Genomic DNA, 22,890 nt, shown 5'->3' with positions numbered 1-22,890 from the left:
GGACCCATTCCTCGCTGGCGCTAGCAATAGCAGTCGTCCGGACCTAAGCTTCGGCGACATTTGAAATCTCCGTTAATAGCACAGTTGATAACTATACGATGTAGACACGTTATTTATAGAATTGTTAAAAAAAAAGACACGTTATTTATAGACAAGTTTATAGCCGATAAGTGTTATAATTAGATCTAAATTAGTACTTCATTCGTTTTTATTTACTTCACATATTATCTAGGCTTGTATAAAATCAAACCTTAAATACTTTCAATAAATTTGTAGGAAAGTACATTGACATATACATCACCAAATTAATATTATTGGATTTATCATTGCATATATTTTCACATCATATAAATTTATTACTATAAATGTTTATATTATTTCTTATAAACTTGGTTAAATTTTAAAAGTTTGAGTTCAGTCAAAGCTAATATGAGGAGTAAATAAAAACCGATGATACTTAAGTTATTGATGCATAGTCCATTTTTTTTGTTAAAAAAGTGTCTAAGAGCACGTGTTATAATTGGTTGTTACTTTGTAGCCCGTTCCACTTCTCTCTCATCTTCTCTCTCTTTTAACGCAATAAAATATACTTCCTTCGTTTGGTAATGTAGTGCATATAGATTTTAAAAAATCAAATGTCACAAACTTTAATCAAGATTAAGGAAAAATATTTACGTCTAAAATGCCACTAGTATATCATTAGATTCCTTATAAAATATAGTTTCATATTTTGTGTATTTAATATTGTAGATATAAATAATTTTATATATAAATTTGGTCAAAATTTATAAAGTTTGATTTTTCAAAAAATATGCAAAAGAGAGTACTATTTTAAGTCATATAGCCTGTTTACATCATTCTATTGTACAAGAAAACTACTTGAAATTTTCATGAGAATCTCACGTGATTCTTCAAACACAATTTACATAAATAGGTGCGTGTGATCTCCCCTTCATGTACCCATTATTGCTTGCTTAGTAGAACTGACCTTTTCAGTATTAGACTATTAGTGCCAGATAGGTACAAGATTTATGTCCTCCTAAAAAAGTTGAGATTTATGTCCTCGTAAAAAAAGTTGAAGATTTGTGATAATTTAAAATTCCAACGTCAAATTTTAAAGCATAACAAATCAAAAGTTTCTATGATAAAATTCTGTTGTCATGAGGATGGTAATTTTTTCAGGAAAACTTCTTACGCTGACGACCGCTTGGTCTTCGGTCGGCCGCGCGCTGCGCGTTCGATCTTAACAGATCCTAGGGCGTTGGACCCAATCGAGTGAAACGCTCCCCCATGTTCCTAGGCTTGTCCCCTTCTCCTTCCTTCTGCTCACATCTTTCTATCTTCTCGCGCTCCGGCTGGAAGCACCTCGTGTGCTCCGCTCCCATGGTTCCATGCCCAACAAGCCAACCGCGTCACCACACGATCGCCTTTTTTTACTCTCACTCCATGGACAAACGGTGGCTGGAAAAATGCTTCAATCAACCATCATGGTGCTGGGAATGGGACGCCGCACGACCGTGTCTGCATTGACGCAGCGAGCACGTTGTCAGCAAGTGAAGATGGGGGAGGGGGCCACAATGGCCACATAAATGTTGCAAACTGTGCAGAGATTTGTTGAAACCAACTTGTCCAGGAGCTACGACGCATATGTGGTGGTGCTGCGGCGGGAGACCGGAGGTGCCGTGAAAATGCTGGAACTGGCATCAAGATTTGATGGAATTGATCTCGAATTACTAGAACCGGCAATCATGTTTGCTGGAACTGTTGCCGCAAGTCCGACATTTGTTGCAGCTAGCTGTGGTATTTGCTAGAACAAGTATGTTGGAACGACTTCTCTTCTTCCTTTCGATGGTGACCATGGTGAAACGGGGGTCACATCGTTTCCTATTTTTTCGTGCAACCAGTCGTGGTGATTGCTGGAACGAATGATCATAATTGCTAGAACAACTTTCTTCTTCCTTTCGACGGTGACCATGAGGAGGGTCGTCACAACATTTATTTTGCTGCGACCACACAACACAAAGTTGCAACCGTTGTTTTGCCGTGTTGTAACGGTGGTATGTAGCAAAGATCTGTGCTACAAGTTTCCATGAAGCAAGAGTGAGGGAAGGAGGTTCTGTGAGCGGCAGCAAATCTCTACGGTGTGTCGGGGGCTTCGAGCTTGGTCGTTTCTAGTGCACGAGGCGGAGGACGGAGCATGCTGCGGGGGTGCTGCAATTTGTGAGGAAAGGGGAATGAGCGAAGGAAGAAGCCCTCATATCGTGCGCTCGCGCGGCAATTTCGGCCGGTTGATTGACGCCTATCACAGGCCTTTGCTTTAGTAAAAGCATGGGAAATCCTGACAAAAATTAAACATGACAAGAATTTGTTATGCTTGCTAAGAGCATCTTCAACGGCAGTGCAAAAAATCCGCGCCCAATATTTTTTTTAGCGTGCCACTGTAGCAGTTTTGCAGCGCGGGGACCGAAGCATCTCCAACAGACGCGCGCTAGTGCGGCGCCCAATCCACGCCGATCCAGCGGTCCCATATGCAGCAGCTCAGAGTTTGGTGCGCGCGCAAGCCGGCGCACCAAATATGCTGCGCGCGATAGCGTTTTTAAGCGCGCGCCCAGAAATTTTTAGCACGCGCAGCGTTTTGCAGCTTCTGCTGGAGCAGCCCGGCGCCCAAAAAACGAATATTTTAGCGCGCGAAGCAGTTTTTAGGCGCCTGTTGGAGATGCTCTAAGAGCATCTCCAACAGGTGCCGGAAAAAACGCGTGCGCGCCGTAAACACGACTTTTAGAGCGCGCGGGACGAAATCACGCGCTCCAACGGACCCCGTAAAAAAGTGCGCGCGCAGGGCGGCCGCGTCAGATTTGACGCAACGCTTTCAGCGCGCTATAAAATGCCGCGCCGCCACGCGGCTGTCCATAGCCACACGCCTCTTCCTGTGCCTCTCCCTCGTTGCTCCCTCTGCCACCATGCCGCCGCGCCGCCGTGCATCCGCGAGCGCCCCTCCGGCACCTACTACGCGGAGATCCGGTCCGGCGACGTCCGCGTCGGCCTCGGCACGTACGAGACCATGCACGAGGCCGCCCGCGCGTACGACGCGGCGGCGTGGCGACTAGAAAGGCCTTGCGCGCAGATGAACTTTCACGACGTCTACACACGCGAGCAGGCGCAGGACCTCGCCCCTCCCCCTCGTCTGATCACGAAGCAAGACCGTGCAGAGCACCGTCAGCAGCAGCGCTGCCTGCTCGTCGTCGAGGAGGACGAGCGAGCCATGACGGAGTGGCGCCGATGCCACCCGGAGGACGTCGCCGCCGAGAACGCCTTCTGGGCGGAGAGGACGGCAAGGCATCGCGAGGAGCGGCAGGACAGGCGTCGACGCAAGTTACTCGCTACATCGCAGTGTGTGGCCGTCAACAACGATTTGCCGTCCATCTTCACTTCTGACGATGAACGTTGGGAGGACGCATGGCTATCTACCTCGGACAGCATCCACAGTGACGACTCGGAGTAATTATATATATATGCTAGTTTTATTATCTATGTGTTGGACTAGTTTATATTATCTATGTGTTGAAGTAGTTTTATTATCTATATGTAATATATTATATTTATTATCTATGTTTTATTATTTATATGTAATATATTATCTATATGTTTTATCTATACGACAACAATGCACTATATATAGCGTGTTGGACAAGTTTTGGGTGTTATTTGCAGCGGCTGCTGAAGCGCCACGCGCTAAGTATGTTAGGACCGCTGGAGCCGACGCTCGTGGACGTCCTAAAAAAAGCTAACCGCGCGCTGTAAATCCGTTTTTTAAGCGCCGAAACGCGTCTGTTGAAGATGCTCTAAGAAAATTGCCATGCTCGAAAATAAATATACGGCGTCTTAACTAGGTGATTACAGAAACAACATGGACAGAGCGTACGTGCCGTGCCGTCATGGCTGGCGGCAAAATTAACATGAGAATAGTTTGTTGCGTACTTACAAGTACTCCTAGTAACGGAATGGTCAAGAGCTGAACGATGGAGCCAATAGAAGGACTTGCACGTTTCTACCAGAATTATACTATGAAGCCTTGTGGTTCATGAGCTTGCTATTTTATGTACTTGAGCACATCCAGGTGTTCGAGGGAGCACCAGTACGTACTGCATCCAATACGTAGGCAACCAAGCATATACACATGGTCAACACGGTTTGGTTTATATATTATATCAAGGGAAGAGAAGCCAATGTCGTTGCCGTTTTCCCGTACATATAAAAAATGCTGTTGCCGTTTACATCAAAATCTTGTGTCCGAAGGCATGGTGAAGTGTTTTCCCGGCTAGTTACTCCAATAATCTAGCCTGTCGATTTCCCTTGGTTTTAACAATGGCGGCCATACTACTTCAGTTGTACTCTATATTGTTTACTCTGCATATTAGTTTTGACCTAAGTCAAATCTTACAAAGTTTGACTAAGTTTATCAAAAACAATCTAAACTTTCATAATAAAAATACTCCTAGTTAATTTGGTGTTGTGGATGTTAAAAAATAAAATACTCCGAGGGAGTATATATGATATAAAAATATATTAAATGAGGATTCTAATAACATTAATTTGGTGTTGTGGATGTTAATTTTGTTTTTGTGTAAACTTGGTCAAAGTTAGGAAGTTTGACCCAAGACAAAGCTAATATACGAAGTAAATGAAAAAAAATGGAGGGAGTAGTTTTAGAGGCCACTTATAATGTATAGTTTTATGTATTAGCATCATATGGTATGTAATATCATGCTAATTTTGTTACTACTTTTGTTTTTTTTACTTACTTTGCATATTAGCTTTGTTTTAAGTCGAACTCTTATCAAGTTTATAAAACTATTAATAGTATCTACAATATCAACTCAATACTAATAGATTCATCACTGAATATATTTTTACAACATATATTTTTCTATTATAAATGTTCATATTATTTTCTATCAATCTAGTCAAACTTTCTACAGCTTGGCTTAGGACAAAACTAATATGTGCAAAAAAATAAAAACATATATAGTATATCAACGTTACTACTCCCTCCGTTTCTAAATATAAGACCTTGTAGAGATTGCACTATAGACTACATACGGATGTATATAGACATATTTTAAAGTGTAGATTCATTCATTTTACTCCGTATCTAGTCTATAGTGAAATCTCTACAAGGTCTTATATTTAAGAACGGAGGGAGTACATAATATCATAAACTATTAGTATGATTTTACTTCATTTATTTATAATACTACAGTCGAAGTTAATGATGAATCATGGAGGGGTACACAATAATGTTGGTTGGGTGTCGGTCAATTGATGAGAAATCATGGCATCTCAAGACACGCTTGCTGAAACGTAATTGGTTAAGAACAAGTCTCCTTATTTAAAGCCGACATTGCTCTAGCTTAAAACTAGCAATGTACTATCTCCGTCCTGATTTACTAGTCCATTCATATTTTATGTCATATTTTAATTATGATTTTAGCTAAAAATATATAAGTTATACCTAGCAAAAATTATATTATTGAACACTACATTCCAATACAAATTAAATAATATAATTTTTATAACATGCATTAACATTTTACTAGTTAAATATATAATTGAATTTAAACCAAAATTACAATAAAGACTAATAAACGTTGAATGGAGGTAGTAGCAGTTAACCGTCTTAGTCAGGAAATATCACAGCATATTAGTAGCACCACTTCACAACGTCGACACGTACGGAACTACACGCCCACGTCTCCATGTAGGACCGGCGATGCACCAACCCACTAGGATGCATGTGGATAAGGATCAAGGAGGGAGAGAAGAAGAAACATTTTTTACCGGCCAGGCCACAAGAGTTGACTAGTCACCAGAGGAAGAAAAAATACTCCAGATATTAGTTCATTGTATTTTGGGTCAAAGTTTAATCATATATTTAAGTATCAATTTTAATATATGTTACAAAAAATTACACTGTTGGATTCATATTTAAATGTAGTTTCTAATACTTTCTTCATTTTTTATACAAAGCCACAAACTCATATTGCACGTACCAATGTAAAAGTTAATGTCTTTTAAGTCAATGTTGTAAGACAATTTGTTTCCTTATTTGCCGTGTAAATTAATGTCTATTTTTCTTTCTCATGCACATCAAGTCAATGATCTTACTCCCACATGCTTGTAAGGGATAATTAATTTCCTTCTTTTTTAATACTACGAGGCAAATATCATTAATATTATATCGGTTAATGTTAGTAGCCTTGTATTTATGTAAATTATAATTTTAATAATGGCCTTGTATATAAAAAAGGAGGGAGTAATATTATGTTTGCTATGCAGGAGTGCAACGTATACTCCAATTTTATATATTAGTTAAAATCATGATTAAAATATAACTTAAAATACAAGAAAGACTAGTAAACGGGACAAAAGTAATGCTTTACGGGTAATACTTTATGGGTTACTACCTTCCTGATATATTTTAGCGTAAAAATGAATGTATTTAGATATATTTTAGTTTTAGATATATTCATTTGTATCTATTTTTGCGACAAGTAATTTCGGATCGAGGAAGTATATTTCAGGTCATATTTTAATTATGATTTTAACTAATAAAATATGATTAATACGTATAAAAAAATACTATCTTTGTAAACTATTCAAATACGAATCCAACATATTTTGCTAGGTAAATACGTGATCAACCTTTAATCGAAACTAAATAAACGAGGAGCGAAGTAGCACTGCCAAATGCATGCGTACGATTGGCACAAGTAAGTAAGGCAGCGACCACTGACCAGCAAAGAAAGGAAAAGCAAAGCAAAGCAAAGCAGACGCCAGATTCTTTCTTTCCTCGCGAGGAAAAGCGAAGAGAGAAAAAAAAAAAGCAGAGAGAGAGAGAGGCCCAAAGGGAGGAGGGGAAGACAGAAGAAGAAGCCTCAATAATTGTTTGGGCATCGGGAATCCCAGCTCCGCATCATCATTTGTCCATCTCCTAGCGCTGAATTCCAAGAGATCTCGCCCTTCTCTCTCTCCCTCGTCCTTCCTCCTCCTCTCTCCGTTTTGGTGGTGCAAGTTGTTGGTCGCAGTGGAGTTGGCACAGGGCGTTGCCTTTTTGGGCGCACAACAAAGGCATAGGCTGATAGGCAGAAGGAGGAGGAGGCTTGTGCTTCTCTCGCCTTTGCGGGGCCGCCGCTTTTGGGCCTCCTCCTTCCCATTGGAGCGTACAAAGCTGGGCGGCACCATTTAAAGGAAGAACACCAGGAGGAGGAGGAGATCAAGCCAAACCCCAAAGAAAGGAACAAGAGTGAGAGCGCACCAACACCCCCAAACACCATCCATCGCTAGTGCTGCTACACTGCGCTCCGTCCCAGCGAGAGGGGGATCGCGCCGCTGTTGCTTCTGCCCTGCAGCCCTGCCCTTTCTCAGCCTGCCTATCGGCGGCTCCTTCCCGACCGCGAGGACCGACGGACGGACGGAGGTGCGTTTCTTGACTCCCTTGCCCGCCTGCTCACCTCACGCTCCGTTGGTTCGGTATACAGGATCGGATCGCGGGTGGTTTCTTTCTTTCTTGATCTGGCTACGTCGCGCGTCAGTGGAAAACTTTGACGGCCAGGAAGGAGGAGGGATCCTGACTTGTGATGGGAGGAGGTTCGGCCGGCGTGCCCTTCGATGTGGAAAGCGAGTCCTCGGTTGGGTTGGGTTGGGTGGGTGGGTGCTCCGCACGTTTCTGCGTGGCCGCCGCCTTTCTTGCAATCATCGTTGCTTGATTTGCTTTCTTCCTTTTCAAACAAGTCTTTCTCTCTCTATTGCTGCTGCTTCTCTTCTCCATTGCCAGAGCAGATTGGCGTTCGCGACTCTATCCTCCATTCCTTCCTTCCTTCAGTAGTGCCACCTGGCTGGAAGCCGGCTTCTTTTTTTCCTGGACTCTGTTTCTCTGGTATTTCGGGAATTCAACTCCTCAATTAGGTACCAAACATGAGTAAGGCCTGCCAGATCATGTAGCTGTATAATCGTCTATGCTGCGCTAGTAGATTATTATCTCCACCATGAGGTGCTGTTTCGTCACTGGTTTTAGATATCTGTCCTCACGTTTTGTATCAAAAAATTGAACTTTGGTCATGTATTCCTTATCATCGTCACATCAAAGTTTTCTACATGCTGCTAAATATATTAAGAGAATAATAATTGAGTTGAGCTTTAATTCAAAATAGATGACTGATTCCACTCAAAAAAAGTATAGATGGTCCTTTTTTTTTTGTGCGGTTAGCAGCTGCAGTTTTGTTTTTCTTGTTGTACTAACCACCAAACACAAAGTTTTTTATTGCATTAGTTTAACTTTCATGTAGTTTTGTGTATTATTATGTTTAGAAGCAATATTAACAAGAATGATCCCTTCATGTTTTCTGCAGAAAGTGTAATCTGCAAGCTTCTCAAATCTGGGTACTGTTTGTAAAAGAGGAGTGGCCTTTTTTCAGTAAAGCTTTGGACATTATCTTGTACTAGTTTGGATGGCATCCATGGTTACTCTGATGTGTTCGTGGAGCCCTGGATGCCAAGTTCACCATTGATTCGCCAATGTGGAGATGTAACTTGTGCTACACCATTTGTCCCCTCATTGCAGAAGAAAGTTGGGTAGCAAAATCAAGCGTTCTTCCGTAGCTTGGTTAAGTGTTCGTGAGGCTCAAGCCGGAGCATCAAATTTTGTCTGGCATGCAGATGTCAACAGATCCTAACCACTACGGCGTATTTCCGCATTCATTCTTTGGCCAACATGTTGTTTCATTTCAAACAAGTGCAATTACCAATGGGCCGGGAGCCATGCCGGTCTGCCTGGACACTTCTAGTGGGATAAATGGTAATCTGGCAATGTTGAACACTACACCTTCGACGATTGTATCCACTGCTTCACCCAACATGATTCCTGATTCTAGCCAGAGCCTAAAGTATGGAGGTCCAATGGCTGTGGAGTGGTCATACCGAGAGTTACAGATGCTTAATGACGGCCTCCATAAGTATGTTTTCTGCCACTATGTATAATTACTGACTATTATCACAAGTGAGAAAGAGAGCATTTATCACATGTATATATGCCGAGTTAATTCATATTCCCTCCGTCCCAAAATAACTGTCTCAACTTTGTATAAGCTCTAGTACAAATTTGTACTAAGCTTAAGACACTTATTTTGAGACGGAGGGAGTATGATTTAACATAAGATAGAATACACCTGGCAATTGATACCAAGTACGAAATAATTATTCTACCTATATTGGATCAGAATAACAAGTGTTTATTATGTTAGTGCATCAAGATAAATATTTGTTTATTTCATGATTAAGATGGATAATTCATTTCTGCTGGAGAATAATGGCACGGGTGTTTTCAGAAGCATATCACTTTCTTTTATCTTTCAGACAAAGGAGTGCACTTTCTTTATGATCTTGTTGCAATAAGTTGTGTTTTTGCACTTCATTTTTTCTAGTAAATAGTGACTTTGCCAATTATGTACAATTGTGTTGACTGGTGATGAAATTGTCAGGTATGCAAGTGAACCGGGAATCATGAAGTATATCAAGATAGCAGCTATGTTGCCAGAGAAGACAGTAAGAGATGTGGCCATGAGATGCCAGTGGATGGCGGTTAGTTACCCGATTCGTCTAATCTATTTTGAGCATCTAGATCACACTTTTTCCTTCAGATCCACCTAATGTCGGCAGATCCTTATTTAAAACTTTCAAATGCAAAAAGTATGCAAGATGTTTATCCATTCTCTACATTATATTTTCGAGGTAAAGGAATATGTGCTCCTGTAACAACTTATGGATGGGGACTAACAGTGGCTTATACTTTAATGGCTGTCAGAATGATGTCACTATAATTCCACTCACCCAGTGCCGCATATATGAAAGTAGATCATGGATAGATACACTCATTTGTCGACATCGGTATACATACTATAGTGGTCTATTATGGACGATAAAGTTAGTGTGCTCTGAGCTGGTCCTCCCAAGTATCCTTTTGTGCTGTTGTCCCGCAGATTTACATTTGTATTTATCTAGTAGTGTGTACTAGAAAATATTAGTAGGGATGCAAAGGCTCTGCTTTTGACACTGTTAGCAATGGTTGTGTCTCTACTAATATCGTCAAAAGGATATCCAATGAAAAGTTGATCACCTCGTGTTTCCTGGCAAAAGCATGTATATCTATTAGAAGTGTAATATACTTGGTCAGTTAGTACAACCGATACAGTTTCTCCTAAGCTCAGTTGATCAATGACCAGTATTGAGCCATGGCAAGCTGAGAACAGTTTGCACGAAAAAAATGATCGCTGGCTTATCTTTTTTTAAAATTATATAAACAAATTGTAGATCACTCAAGAAATCGTTTAAATAGTGTTGAAAAGAGGTAGCAGAAGCAGAACATTGGGGTTGAGCTTTGTCTTCAATAATTATGTGCCTATAAAACAAGTATATTTTTCAGAGTGAACATGTAATCATGTATAGCAAATGATATTTCCCTTTTCCACTCTTCATAATATCGGGTCTGTCCTTATTAATAACGTGCTGCTTACAGGAAAAGCAAAGTACAAGACGACGGAGGACTGAAGAACACAATGTTGGAAGGAAGACTAAAGACAGAAAGGTATTAATGCTTTGCCTTTTCATATGATATTTGCCTCCTCGCCACCTTCAGAATAGTCTTTCTAGGAAGCAACTTCTATTCTGACTCAGAAGCATGCACTAAATTTGGAATTGTTTGTGACAATCATGGTTCTGTTTGTCAAATATATTTCCCTTGCAAAAATGAAGTTGAGAAGTGTTTTTTGTCTCTTTTTGCCTGATGCTCGTCAAGGGTGTATCTCAGGACAAAATGGTGGAGTCGTCATCGTGGGCTAACAATCGTTCTGTTCCAACAGACACCAGAGGTTCTTCTTCTGTTACGGCAGGTAATAACAGTCGATAATTGGTTTCTATCTGGAGGTTGGTAGGTCACTTGTGTAGATAATCTGTGATTGATTATATCATCATTTTATCCTTGTGATTATCATGTTTCATTATCCATGGGTCATAAACAGTTTGAAGCATTCCAATTAACTTAGAGACTTGGGAGAAATAACCCATCCATATTTTGCAAAGAACGAATGATCCAAGACATTTTGAATGGTTTCTGGTATTCCTATCATCCTATGCTTTGTGAGTCAGGTGTTTCCTAGCTTATAATAATGGGTAACAATAATATCCTTTTACTAAAGCTCTGATGCAATTCCTAGCTTGGACTCCTTCGATGGTTACTCTGTTGCTGAACTTTTGCTGGAACTACTTAATGCCATTAACACACAGACTCGAGCACTTTTCTCCCTGCGTATATGAAAACTGTACATATGTTTAAATGAACTAGAACTTTACCAGTTCTCAATACAAGCATATGCAGTTTTGCACAAGTCCTATTTCTTAATGACCACGTTTCTACGTTTTGCTCTGCAGCCTCTGACATTTTTTTTTTGCGGGAATGCAGCCTCTGACATCGACCGTGCAATGCTTAATGTATTGGAAGAAAATGCTCGACTTCTCAATCAAATAGAAGCAAATATTTTGACATCACAGGTTGGCATTGTGTATGTATGGTTGGAGTATATTGTGATCTCCCTTTGACTTCTTGTGCACGGGAGCTTTGGTTGTGCACGAGTTAAATTCATTTTAATAATTCCTTTCAGGCTCAGAACAACATTGATCTTTTCCATCGCACAAGAAGTAACATCAATAATCTTCTACAAAGGTACAAGTCAATATAAAAGTTACAGATTTAGAGCTATGTCATTGGTAGCCATGCTCTTCTAATATGATCCCCTCAATGGACAGCATGAGCCAAATGCCTGGAATCATGAGCAAGATGCCTAGGTTGCCTGTTTCAGTGGATGATAAGCTTGCCGGTTATCTGCTCCCTGGTGTTAATTTGGTAAATGTTCTTCTGCTTTGACCTGCATGGTGGGAACGATAGTATTCTAGTGCTGTTCAGATTGTTAAGTTTGAATAATCAAGTATCTCAGCTTCCGGTGTAGGATCATGGATCTAAATACCTATGTCAAAAATCTAGTGTATTGTTAGATTAAAATACTTATCCGAAGTTGCCAATTGACACTGGCCTCAAATACACTAGAAAAAGATCGAAGTGCTTGCTACTGAGAATAATTTGCTTGGCTGCTGATAGTAGGGCTGTTACCAGTCCCTTAGTCCAAACTAATTCATGTAGAGTACAAAGTTAATTAAAGTGTCCTTTGATGAAGAACATGATAAATAAAGGATTAACCTTATTTTTTACATTTTTACTATTCTCTTGACTAGCACCAGATTGTATACTGGAATGACCACTCTTGATGTCCTTATCATGTGCATTTTGAAGGCCCAAGTTCTTAGCAGCAGCTATCTGAAAGAAGAGCCAAGAGGAACTTGGTGAGCCAATGCAAAGGTGGCTCCTCGTTTTTCAGCAATAGATGAAAGGTTTGGCGAGCTCTTTGCCTCGTGTCTGCGTCGAGAAGCAAGAGAGGCAAGAAACGTCCTTCTTTTCGTACCTAATATCCGGAGAGCCGCACTGTGGTGTGTGCCTTCAAACACGGCGTCAAGTGTGCTCTCTCTGCAAGTCTATATATGATATTAGTCATTGAAAATAGGGAGGGTTTTCGCGATTGCAGTTTTCCTCATCTTGTTGCACATATTTATTTTTACGGTTTTCTCCCCTGGTGTCCAGCTCTTGCTCCAGTCCAAGTGATCATCTTAACAAGTAGTGCAGCATAGAAACTTGATACAAATAATTAGGCATCTTTGTCACTTGCAAGGCAACCCTTCTGTGTGTAATGCAAAGCTCTCACTTCATTGTAATCTCTTTCCACTGAATGAGCCGGATATGATCAACACAGCATAAATCTCATCAGATACTCAAAAACTAGAGTAGATAAAGCAGGTCATCAATGTCGCTAGATTTCTGAAATACTTGTACGGGCTCATTGAGTGACCATTCTCCATGTCATGACTAGAAGAGGGCTCAAAACTCTTGGGTTTTTTCATTGTTGGAGTTCGACACGGTTGCTATTTTATCACTGAACTTCACTGAAAGTGAATTTAGTCGCATGCCATTTCAGTTCAAAAACTTAGAAGACATGTATACAGCCGAACTGCTGTGGTGCAGATCTGGAGACTGGGGTTTTGCCTCTCCTTTCTTTGTTCCTTATTTTGCTGTTTGTCTAAGCTGATTTAAGGCATTGTATACTGGCTTCCGAAAAATGAACATGATATCTGATACTCCCTCCTTTCTGGTTTAGAGGGCTTATCCCAAAAATCGGAAATTTCCAATTTGTAAGACTCGTTGTCTTCGGAACATGCAAATATAGCTATATCCACATTAAATTTTATCAAAATTTTGTTCCCAGTGTAAAACAAACCAATGCATGAAGGAGTGAGAGGGCCATGCATGTAGCATCGATATACTGCCTAGCACCTTGGTTGTGATTTGCAAGATGAGCCCAATAAACCACATACAATATGACACAAAACACGACCAGTACAAGATAAAAAAACCATATTGATCGTTTTCTTCTTTTGATTATACACCTTTAGAAAATACACTAAACCAAGTGTATTGACCTTTGAAAAATACACTGAACCAAGCGTATTGATCTTTGAAAAATACACCAAACCAAGCGTATTGGAAAGGGAAGCCTGCGAACGCCCTCGTCATGCAATGCTTTAAGGACCGCAATAGGCACTCGCCACTGGTAACGAGATTTAGAACTTGCTGAAAGAACATCGGTTGTGGCACCACTTCATGCACTGCAAGCTTATAATCCATCATCATCAATCCAGAGGGTTGAAGAAACGGGCCTTGTCATAGAACAACTGAAAGAAGAAGAAACGGGCCTTGTCATACAACAACTGAAAGAAGAGATCAAAGTCGCGTTGAAAGAACATCGGTTGGGGCATCACTCCATGCAGTGCAGGTTTACAGTCCATCATTATCAATCAAGAGGGTTGAAGAAACGGGCCTTGTCATACAACAAATTGAAAGAAGAGATCAAAGTCGCCAGACGAAGAGCCAGTCAGCCGCTCACATTGAGTAACACACCTACTGCCAAAGTGCCAAGAGCCAAAGAGGGCCAACAAAACTAGCAGCACCTACCCTCCAGGCCCTTCGCCGATGCGGAACACACTCCACCAAGGTACGGAGAGGCCAAAAAGATCTTATTTCAATCTGTCATCTCCATCACCATCCCGCCGGGAGACAAAAGGCCTACTAAAACCAAGAACAAAAAAAGTGCAGGTCTCCACTCCTCTTCTAGCCTCCTACAATGCCGTCGACAAAACAGAGGACCAGGAGGCGGGAGGGGGGGGGGGGGGGGGTCAGCGGCTGCGTGTTGGAACCCTAAGTGCTAGTGCGTAGCGAGGTATCTAATAGCTTTTCAACTAGAGAAAACCTGCTATGATCAAATGATTATCCCTGGTACTGGCTAAATTCCATGAAATTTGGTAACGATTACCGCCAGGCAAACGCAGACTTATAACTTAAATGAGAAATAAAACAGAAATTTTTTGCTGGAGATAACCACACGCTAGGTATTATTTCTCTCGCTCTGCTTCAAATGCAGAGATATTCGGACCATGTATGTACACAGGTGCTCTAGCCAGTGCTCATCTGGAAACTGCCCATGTGAGTTTCAGGCACATACGTTCCTTACATAAAGACTCGTCTCTCTGCAAGAGTTTTCTGGCACGACTCCATCCTTTCCTTGCTATCCAGAAGATGCAAATGCTGTGTCTGTTTGGTCCAGCCCCACAGCATCGCATTGCAGTACAGGGCCACATGGCATGAGCCCGACATGCTACTGTGGCGGTGCAAGGGCCGCGAGCAACTCACGGAGAGCCTGAGCGGTGTCGTTGTAGCACATCTTCATCGCAGGGACACTTTGGCTCGTCACCGCATCGCCTAGCTGCCATTTGTGCAGGAGCAGTTTTATGTCAAAGCATCAAACACGCCCACAAGGTAAACAAACAAACTGAACAGACCACTTCTGTGTCGTTCTACAACTTAATTCTCACACAAGGACTCAACTACGGAAGTTTGAGATTTTTTATGTTTTGACCATGACCAGTTTGCCGCATTGCTAGTCGAGTGATCAGAACTATTTATTGTGTGATCTAAGTCAGAGAACCATACAAACTTGGGAAAGGGGCAGAAGCATTGATCTGCAACTCAGAGACGTCTTGAAGATCTAATTGGTACCTCGTAATATGGGAAATCGAGGCTGAGAAGGTTCTCTAACTCTCAAGAGTCAAGAGTACTATTCCCATGTACTTTTACTCACAGTTAGAACTTACTAACAGTGGAACGAGTGGTCCGTAAATATGACATGAACATGCCAAAACAAGGGTGGTTTGAAGTAGTTTAGCTTCGCATGGACACTGGTTATCAGAGTTCAGAAAAAGCATCCACATTGAAAGATTATTACTGAATTTGCTACATGACATATAAGAAGGAAGTCCTTGAACAACTAGGACCACTATACAATGGTTGCCAAAAGAGAAGGACCACTACCATGTGTGTGGTGAGAAACAGATTGTATTTCTTTCTAAGATTGACTCATAGGTGTGTCTAATATAATAAATTTTAAGTGCACACCTGGCAGGTGCCTCAATAAGAATTTTGTAAAATAATTGACGTGCACTGTATTTTTGTACAAGTAAATCATCTTGGTTTGCTTGCAAGAAAATCTACCAAAATTTAAGGGGGAAGACAACAAGCAATCACCTCATCCGTGCAGTAGAAGAATTTGTTGGCGAGAAGGGTGAGCGCCTTCCGGCGCTCATCGTTCTCACTTCGGGAGATCACACGGCTCAGATCAATGTACAAGAAGGTGGCCTTCAGCCGGAGGTCCCTCCAGACCAAGTCCCATGAGTCGTCGTCCAGATCAGTCACCAGATCCTCCTCCATTGACAGAAGTTGGCCGGCGCAGCTCTTGATCCGGCAAACACACCCCTTTAGCTCCATCCCTTCATCCATTGCTGCTTCTGCGTAGTCCCCTTTGCCCTACTTGCATATAACAAAATATCAAAGCCAATGATGTGGATGTATTTATGGAAAGGCAAAAGGAAACTGATTCTTGGAGCATGTCTAGAAGCAACAGATGTCAGCATGTGCATCACAGGAAAGAGGCCGTGTAATGCAGCAAGGGGCAAAGTGGTCAGTGCATAACACCACAAGATTGGCTAAGGATGAGACCTTTCTCAACGTTGCTGGGCATATTAAACAAGACAAGAGAAAGGACGAAAAGGGAAGCCAAATTCGGCTACCTTGTCTCTCTTCAGATATCATCAAGGAATGTGGCAGCACAAGAAGCTACCACGAATTGCCCCAAGGAAGACATGCATACTTTATGAGAGAGATAATCACAACCGTTACCCCTTTTTTCGATGAGAAACCGTCACCCTTTGCAAGTTGCAATCGTAAGAATTCAGAGGGAAGGTCGGAAACTTGGGAACTGAGATAGGGAAACATTGTAAACTTGGGCTTCTGTTATTTATTTCAGAAAATTACAAAGAATGGAATACAAAAGTATAATGACAAAATAGATATGCAAACAAATATGGTACAAGTTTGGTATTTCCGAAATGACGTATTTAGCACACATAAATTCCCTAATAAATGACCATTCATTCAACCCTCTATTTTATACTCCCTCCATCCCAAATTAAGTGACTCAACTTTGTACTAACTTTAAAGTTAGTACAAAGTTGAGTCACTTATTTTGGAACAGAGGAAGTACTTTTTTACTATCATCCACACGCCGCTTCACAACAACGTCGGACTGTTACTTTCAGAGTTTCTCAAATAAATAAAAAACATGTTGCATTCAATACTATTTTTCATTATTTTGGAACATACTTTAAGACTTTAAGTGCCAGAAAGTTTAGATTAGTTGGCCCCACAGCCACAGGGTTTTGGTTCTAGCTCGGCCACTGTCTGTATGACTATGACCTCATGAAAATGACAGTCTCACCTGCTTATCAAACGTGGAACGTGGTGGAAAGCACAAATCTTTACTCTAAACTCTAAAGTAGTTTGTGCAAACTGACAGTAACATTCTCAGTGGGAGCTGCTGTGTAATATGTTTGAAATGCTAAGCAAGAAGTCAAAAGGAGAAGAGTACGGTAATGTCAATGAGAGGGGCCACAGAAAGGTGAAGTGCATGAATTAGCTAGTACTACTGGTACTTACTAGAAACAGGGAATGGAATATAGAAACACGAAGGACGCGGTGCAGCGACAGAGAAAGATCAAACTGTTTTTTTTTTGCGAAGAAGAGAAAGATCAAACTGTTGTAGTTAAAAGATCATTACGACGATCAGATATTCAGATTAAGCGCGTCTACTAACTAAGCATTTGACAATTCATTCATTCAGACTTCTTTTGAACCTCGTATACTATCCCCCATCCAAAGTTTCTCAACAAAACAGATTGGATTGTAGTAACTGGAATAAAAGAAAAGGGTGGACCGACGGAAATTGGAAATCGCTACGACTTTTCTCGCGGAGAGAACTTTGCTGAGCAACAGGGATCGTCCGTGGTAGAGAAGAAAGAATCTCAACAGAACGAAAAGGAGCGGCATGGATGAACTCAACCCAGTCGAGCAAGCGAGTCTGATCGAACAGGATCGCCCGATCGGATTTAGCATGTTCCAGATCACGGCGAGGGAAAAGCAAACGAAGCGGCATTAATGGCGAACCAACCAACATAGATTCCTTTCCGCCCAACAGTGGCTACCCCGCTCCACTTACCAGGAATCAAATCAGGCCCTTCTCAGTTCCCCTCTCCACTCCCTCCCCGATAAATGCCAAGGGACGGGCTGGGTTAAACGGGGGGGAACCTATAGCCATGAAAAACAAAAGGATCTTCAAAAGATGGGGAAAGGGGGGGAATTCTTGCATGATGAAGGGGAAATAAAGCGAGGAAGCTGGGTGTTCTCAACAGAGGACGCCTCAAGAAAGTTTTTTTAAAAAAATTGCCCCCTTATTTGTCCCTTAAATTTAAGGCTCTAACGATAATCAAGGTTAAATAAATGGGGGGAATTTGGAGCAGCGACTCCTGCTTCCGCCGCTGTTTCCGTCCAACTCTGTGTGCCCCTCCCCTCCCTCCATCGTGAACCAATCGATTAAACTAAATCCCAGCTAATGCCAATTAGGTGCGGGAGTAAGTAATGAGGTGCGGAGAAACAAGGAGCGTGCGTGGCGTACCTCGACCTCGACGGCGTCGGTAGAAGAGGAGGGAGGGAGGGAGGGGGGCTCCTCTCCTGCCGCGCGGTCTCCTAGGCACCAATACTGAGAGAGAGAGAGAGAGACCACGATCTAGTAGTACGACGGGAAGGACGACGAGCTTTATGTTGGGCGTCAGTTTTATTATACATATACTCCTATGTGCTACCCTGCGTACTCTATCCGGCGGACACGGCCAAAGTCGCTAGCTAGGACCGATTATCTGTGAGAGGTGGCGATGCGAAGCCTCCCCAGTCCCCATGCAATTGTCACTGTCCGGTTTGGATGCCGATGGGGGGCTCGGACACGTTTGTAACCGTTGCAAGGTATAGAATCCATTTTCAGGTTATTTTTTTCTTTTTAAAACGGAAGTAAAAGTTAGAGCAACTTCAATGAAGCGACCCAAACGGACGGCGATTTCGTCCGTTTTTTTTGTCCGTTTGGATCAGCCGCCCACCCCGCGTCCGTCCTGTTTTAGATATGGGTCGGCGTCGACCCATATGTGTCGGCATGGCCGGCTGGCCGTCATATTTTGCATGAATTTGCATAGTTTGAATCAAATAACATAATTTGGATCGAATAAAATAGCATAGTTATTACAAGCCGAATGAAAATCACATAGTTCTCACATAGTTTTGCAAACGAATAAAAGAAGATAAATCTATTGGTCGCCAACATCAGCCCACATATGCTCAACCAAATCATTTTGCAGTTGCACGTGAGTTTCTCAATCACGGATGTCTTGATGAAAATTAGGTGAACTGTTCAAACGTTGCCGCTCCTTCATGCTCACGCACAACATTCTCACCCTGAAACTGAAACCCTTGATCGTACAGACGTTCCGGGCGCTCGTCTTCTACGAACATATTATGCACGATCACATAAGCAGTCATCACCTCCCATAGTTTCTGCGTGCTCCAGGTATTAGCAGGATACCGAACGATGCCCAATCGAGATTGCAAAACACCAAAGGCACGCTCGACAACCTTCCTAGCACTCTCTTGCTCTTGGGCAAATCTTTTCCTCTTCTCTCCGACAGGCTATGGTATTGTCTTGACAATAATCCACTAAGGATAGATACCATCATCCAGGTAGTATCCTTTGTCGTAGTTGTGGCCCTTGACAGTAAAGTTCACTGGTGGGTTGTTGCCTTCGACAAGCCTAGCAAACACCGGCGAGCGCTGAAGCACGTTGATATCATTGTGTGATCCGGCCATGCCAAAGAAAGAGTGTCAGGTCCAGAGATCTTCAGACGCCACGGCCTCTATTATGACAGTGCAAGCCCTGACATGGCCCTGATACTGCCCTTGCCAAGCAGAAGGGCAGTTCTTCCACTCCCAGTGCATGCAGTCTATGCTACCAAGCATCCCTAACCCATGCTGGCATTCATGGCCAACAAACGGGTTGTATCTTTAGTAGTCGGCTCTCTCAAGTACTCAGGGCCAAACACAGCAATAACAACCTTGCAAAACTTATACAGGGACTCTAGGCAAGTAGACTCGCTCATACGGACGTACTCGGCAATGAGATCATCTGTATGCAAGCATTCGGATGGCGGCAGTGCATTTTTGATAAGAGGAAAAAACCTATCTTGCCAACGGCATCCTCTTTACACTCGAAATAGTCATCATAGCCGACCACCCCCTCTCTAATACGGTTGAAAAGATGCCTACTCATACGGAAAGGACGGCGGAATTTTTTATGTTTGAACAATGGGTTTGTTGTATCAAAGTAGTCCTTTCAAAGAAGGAAATGCCCACTCTCTCGGTTGCGATTCAACGCCGGAAGGTAGCCCGGAATGGAGCCACGGAACAACTGCCGCTGGCTGTTGAGGTGGTGATGGACCAACACGACAGCCAATATCTCCTCCTCGCCATCGGACGACGAATCGTCTGAGTCGCAAAGGAAATTGTGAAAAAAGAACTCGTCGGCGGAGTCCATTTTGTACCTTGGCAAACTGTCGGACAGCTTGCGGGCGTCGACGAAGGAGACGGCCGGCGAAGGGAGTCGCGGCGCGCACGGACCAGCTAGCTGCCCTGCCGGCGTCCGACGTGTTGGAAATATGCCCTAGAGGCAATGATAAAATAGTTATTATTATATTTCCTGTTTCAAGATAATCGTTTATTATCCATGTTATAATTGTATTGAATGAAAACATAGATACATGTGTGGATATATAGACAAAACTATGTCCCTAGTAAGCCTCTAGTTGACTAGCCAGTTGATCAAGGATGGTTAAGGTTTTCTGACCATATGCAAGTGTTGTCACTTGATGACTAGATCACATCATTGGAAGAATGATGTGATGGACAAGACCCAAACTATAAACGTAGCATGTGATCGTGTCATTTTGTTGCTATTGTTTTCTGCGTGTCAAGTATTCATTACTATGACCATAAGATCATGTAACTCACTAACACCGAAGGAATACCTTATGTGTATCAAACGTCGCAACGTTAGTGGGTGACTATAAAGGTGCTCTACAGGTATCTCCGAAGGTGTCCGTTGAGTTAGCATGGATCAAGACTGGGATTTGTCACTCCGTGTGACGGAGAGGTATCTTGGTGTGACAGCCCGATGCCGACGTTCCAGAAGATTCCCCTTTATTTCCGTTTCCGTCGTGTGATTAGTTTTATTTGTTGCATCATCATGTAGTTTGCATCATGGCATCTTGCATCATTTGTTGCGTGTGGTGTTTTGAGTGTGTGTGCTTCAAGTGCTCTCCGAGTCTTGGTGCAATAGGAACTCCCCTTCTCTCCTCTCTTGTTTTATTTCGTGGTTGTTTTAAAGTTTCAGTTTTAACCCCCTTTTACAAGTTCATCTTCTCTTAATATCCTTTGTTAAATGTGGGGGCAACCCTTGGGTTTCCTTTATTTTTTTTTCCTTTTGTTTATTTTCAAAAAAACAGAATCTCATTTTCTTTTCTCCTTTAAAAGAGCTTTTATTTTATTCTTTAAAAAAGGGTTTTATTTTATTCTTCAAAAGGTTTCAATTTTATTCGTTAAAAGATGCCCAAGCTATTTTTATAGTTGGGGTATATTTTTAAAGGAGTCAAAAGGCATTTTTTATTATTGTTTTGTTAAAACCTTTCTTTTGTGGTTGTTTTTGTTTTAAAAAAAACAAAAGAGTTAGAGGGATAGGGAGCTGCCAAGGCCCAAGGCCATCGGCCCAACCCTAGCGAGCCAGGAGCCCTCTCCCCTCGCTCCCTCTATTTCCCCTAGCGCCGTCATCCCCCTCCCCAGACTCGACCTCCCTCTGTCCCGATCCCCTCGGCCTCGCCCCTCTCCTGCCCGCGTCGGCTTGCTGCGCCTCCCTGCCGTCCGTGCCGCCGTCGTTCTCCTTCCCCCGCGCGCCAACTCCAGCCCCGCCGCCAGCAGCTCCCCTGCTCGCCGCCTGGTCCACCCCGCGCGCCGCCTCTTCCCCCGCGCGCCAGCCCCATGGCGCCCCGCCGGTGCCCGACCTCGCCATGGCCGCCAGGTCCCCTGCGCTGTGTCCCTCGTCGCGCTATGCCCCGCCATGCAGCTCGCCAGCCGTCGCCCTGGCCCCGCCCGTGCTCGCCCGCCAGGCCCTCGCCGCCGTTCCCCTCGAGGAGCTCCTCCACCGCGTGCCGACCTCGCCTCCACCGCGTGCCGACCTCGCCTCCCCGCGTTGCTGACCTCGCCTCCCCGCGCTGCCGACCTCGTTCGTCCCCGCCGCCGGCACCCATGGCCTCGCCCTCGCGAGCTCGCCGTGCCGTCGTACCCCTGCCAAGACGCCTGCTGCCGTGTGTTGTGTCGTGTGTTGTTGCCGTGTGCTGTGCCGCCACTGTAGCTGTTGCTTGCTGCTGTGCCTTCTGCATAAGCTGCTGCTTGCCCGATTTGCTGCTGCTTCCTGTAGCTTGCTACTAGCTGAATCAACTTGCTGTTGCTACGCGTGTTGCTGTTGCCGCGTCTTGCTGTCGGATGAAGCTAGTTGCTTAGCTGCTAGCCGCTGCATGATGTTGTTGTTAGTGCTTGTTGTAGTTGCTGCTGTAGTATGCTAGCTAGGCTGCATGCCGCTGCTGCCGATTGCTGATGCTAGTTGCTGAAGCTAGCTGATGCTTGCGAATCGTGTTGCTGCTAGGCTGTTGCTGCAACTTGCCTATTGTTGCCTGTTGCGCTGCCGATTTACTGCTGCCACCTGTAGGTTGCTAGCTGCTGCTGTTAGCCGCTGCCGTCGCCGTTGCTATTGCCTGCCTTGCTGTGCTAGCTTGCCTGCCGCTTGCTGCTAGTTTTAGTTGCTGGCTAGATGCCGCTGCTGCCTGCGCCGATGTGTTGGTTGCTGTTGCTGCTAGCGTAGCCTGAAGCAGATGCTAGATGATGTGGGTGTTTTTGTTTGCCACGATAATGTTTTCTTAGCTGCTGCGTGCTGATGCTTGATGCCGTCGTCGCTGTGGTCCGCTAGTTGCTGCATGTCGTAGCTTGCTGCTTGTTGCTGCTGCCGCAAAGCTGCTAGATGTTGCTGTTGTGTCACCTGCCATCGCCGCATAGACCATCCCCGCCGCCTTGGAATCGACAAGTTCACGAGTACCATGACGTCCCCGGACATCTGCGAACCATGTTCGACTACCGTCGCCGAA

At 43.3% G+C, this 22,890-nt stretch overlaps 2 protein-coding genes across 9 annotated transcripts; one reads left to right on the top strand and one right to left on the bottom strand.

The window, feature by feature from the left end:
• Nucleotides 1–6,780: 6,780 nt before the first annotated feature.
• Nucleotides 6,781–12,908, top strand: LOC123401168. 5 transcript variants are annotated; one of them, XM_045094902.1, is made up of 10 exons: nucleotides 6,781–7,477; nucleotides 8,409–8,439; nucleotides 8,621–9,011; nucleotides 9,537–9,636; nucleotides 10,571–10,639; nucleotides 10,850–10,943; nucleotides 11,513–11,601; nucleotides 11,712–11,773; nucleotides 11,857–11,953; nucleotides 12,398–12,908. In XM_045094902.1, the coding sequence occupies exons 3-10, from the start codon at nucleotides 8,710–8,712 to the stop codon at nucleotides 12,449–12,451; spliced, it is 867 nt and encodes a 288-aa protein (XP_044950837.1). In that variant the 5' UTR covers nucleotides 6,781–7,477; nucleotides 8,409–8,439; nucleotides 8,621–8,709; the 3' UTR covers nucleotides 12,452–12,908. The 5 variants fall into 5 exon arrangements, with proteins under 5 accessions (XP_044950837.1, XP_044950836.1, XP_044950839.1 ...); XM_045094901.1 differs by having other exon boundaries at nucleotides 8,409–8,473; XM_045094903.1 differs by lacking the exon at nucleotides 6,781–7,477 and adding an exon at nucleotides 7,757–7,965 and having other exon boundaries at nucleotides 8,409–8,473.
• Nucleotides 12,909–13,560: 652 nt separating this feature from the next.
• LOC123401170 (photosynthetic NDH subunit of lumenal location 3, chloroplastic-like) lies at nucleotides 13,561–18,432 on the bottom strand. 4 transcript variants are annotated; one of them, XM_045094908.1, is made up of 3 exons: nucleotides 18,276–18,432; nucleotides 15,794–16,073; nucleotides 13,561–13,887 (listed from the first exon to the last, which is right to left on the bottom strand). In XM_045094908.1, exons 2-3 carry the CDS (start codon nucleotides 16,043–16,045, stop codon nucleotides 13,846–13,848), a joined length of 294 nt encoding a protein of 97 aa, XP_044950843.1. In that variant the 5' UTR covers nucleotides 16,046–16,073; nucleotides 18,276–18,432; the 3' UTR covers nucleotides 13,561–13,845. The 4 variants fall into 4 exon arrangements, with proteins under 4 accessions (XP_044950843.1, XP_044950840.1, XP_044950841.1 ...); XM_045094905.1 differs by lacking the exon at nucleotides 13,561–13,887 and adding an exon at nucleotides 14,522–14,975 and having other exon boundaries at nucleotides 15,794–16,075; nucleotides 18,276–18,416; XM_045094906.1 differs by lacking the exon at nucleotides 13,561–13,887 and adding an exon at nucleotides 14,522–14,975 and having other exon boundaries at nucleotides 15,794–16,072; nucleotides 18,276–18,416.
• Nucleotides 18,433–22,890: the final 4,458 nt, after the last annotated feature.

This window comes from Hordeum vulgare, chromosome 6H (genome assembly GCF_904849725.1).
Source record: "Hordeum vulgare subsp. vulgare chromosome 6H, MorexV3_pseudomolecules_assembly, whole genome shotgun sequence".
In the NCBI taxonomy this organism is placed as follows: Eukaryota; Viridiplantae; Streptophyta; class Magnoliopsida; order Poales; family Poaceae; genus Hordeum; species Hordeum vulgare.
The sequence above is the reverse complement of the archived record's forward strand: the minus strand, read 5'-3'. Positions and strand labels throughout refer to the sequence as shown.

Coding starts and splice junctions, on each gene's coding strand:
- LOC123401168 (XM_045094902.1), top strand. CDS start 8,710: ATGCAGATGTCAACAGATCCTAACCACTACGGCGTATTTCCGCATTCA. Junction 10,640..10,849: donor GGAAGACTAAAGACAGAAAG/GTATTAATGCTT, acceptor ATGCTCGTCAAG/GGTGTATCTCAGGACAAAAT. Junction 11,602..11,711: donor CAAATATTTTGACATCACAG/GTTGGCATTGTG, acceptor AATTCCTTTCAG/GCTCAGAACAACATTGATCT.
- LOC123401170 (XM_045094905.1), bottom strand. CDS start 16,045: ATGGATGAAGGGATGGAGCTAAAGGGGTGTGTTTGCCGGATCAAGAGC. Junction 14,976..15,793: donor TCTTCTACTGCACGGATGAG/GTGATTGCTTGT, acceptor CACAAATGGCAG/CTAGGCGATGCGGTGACGAG.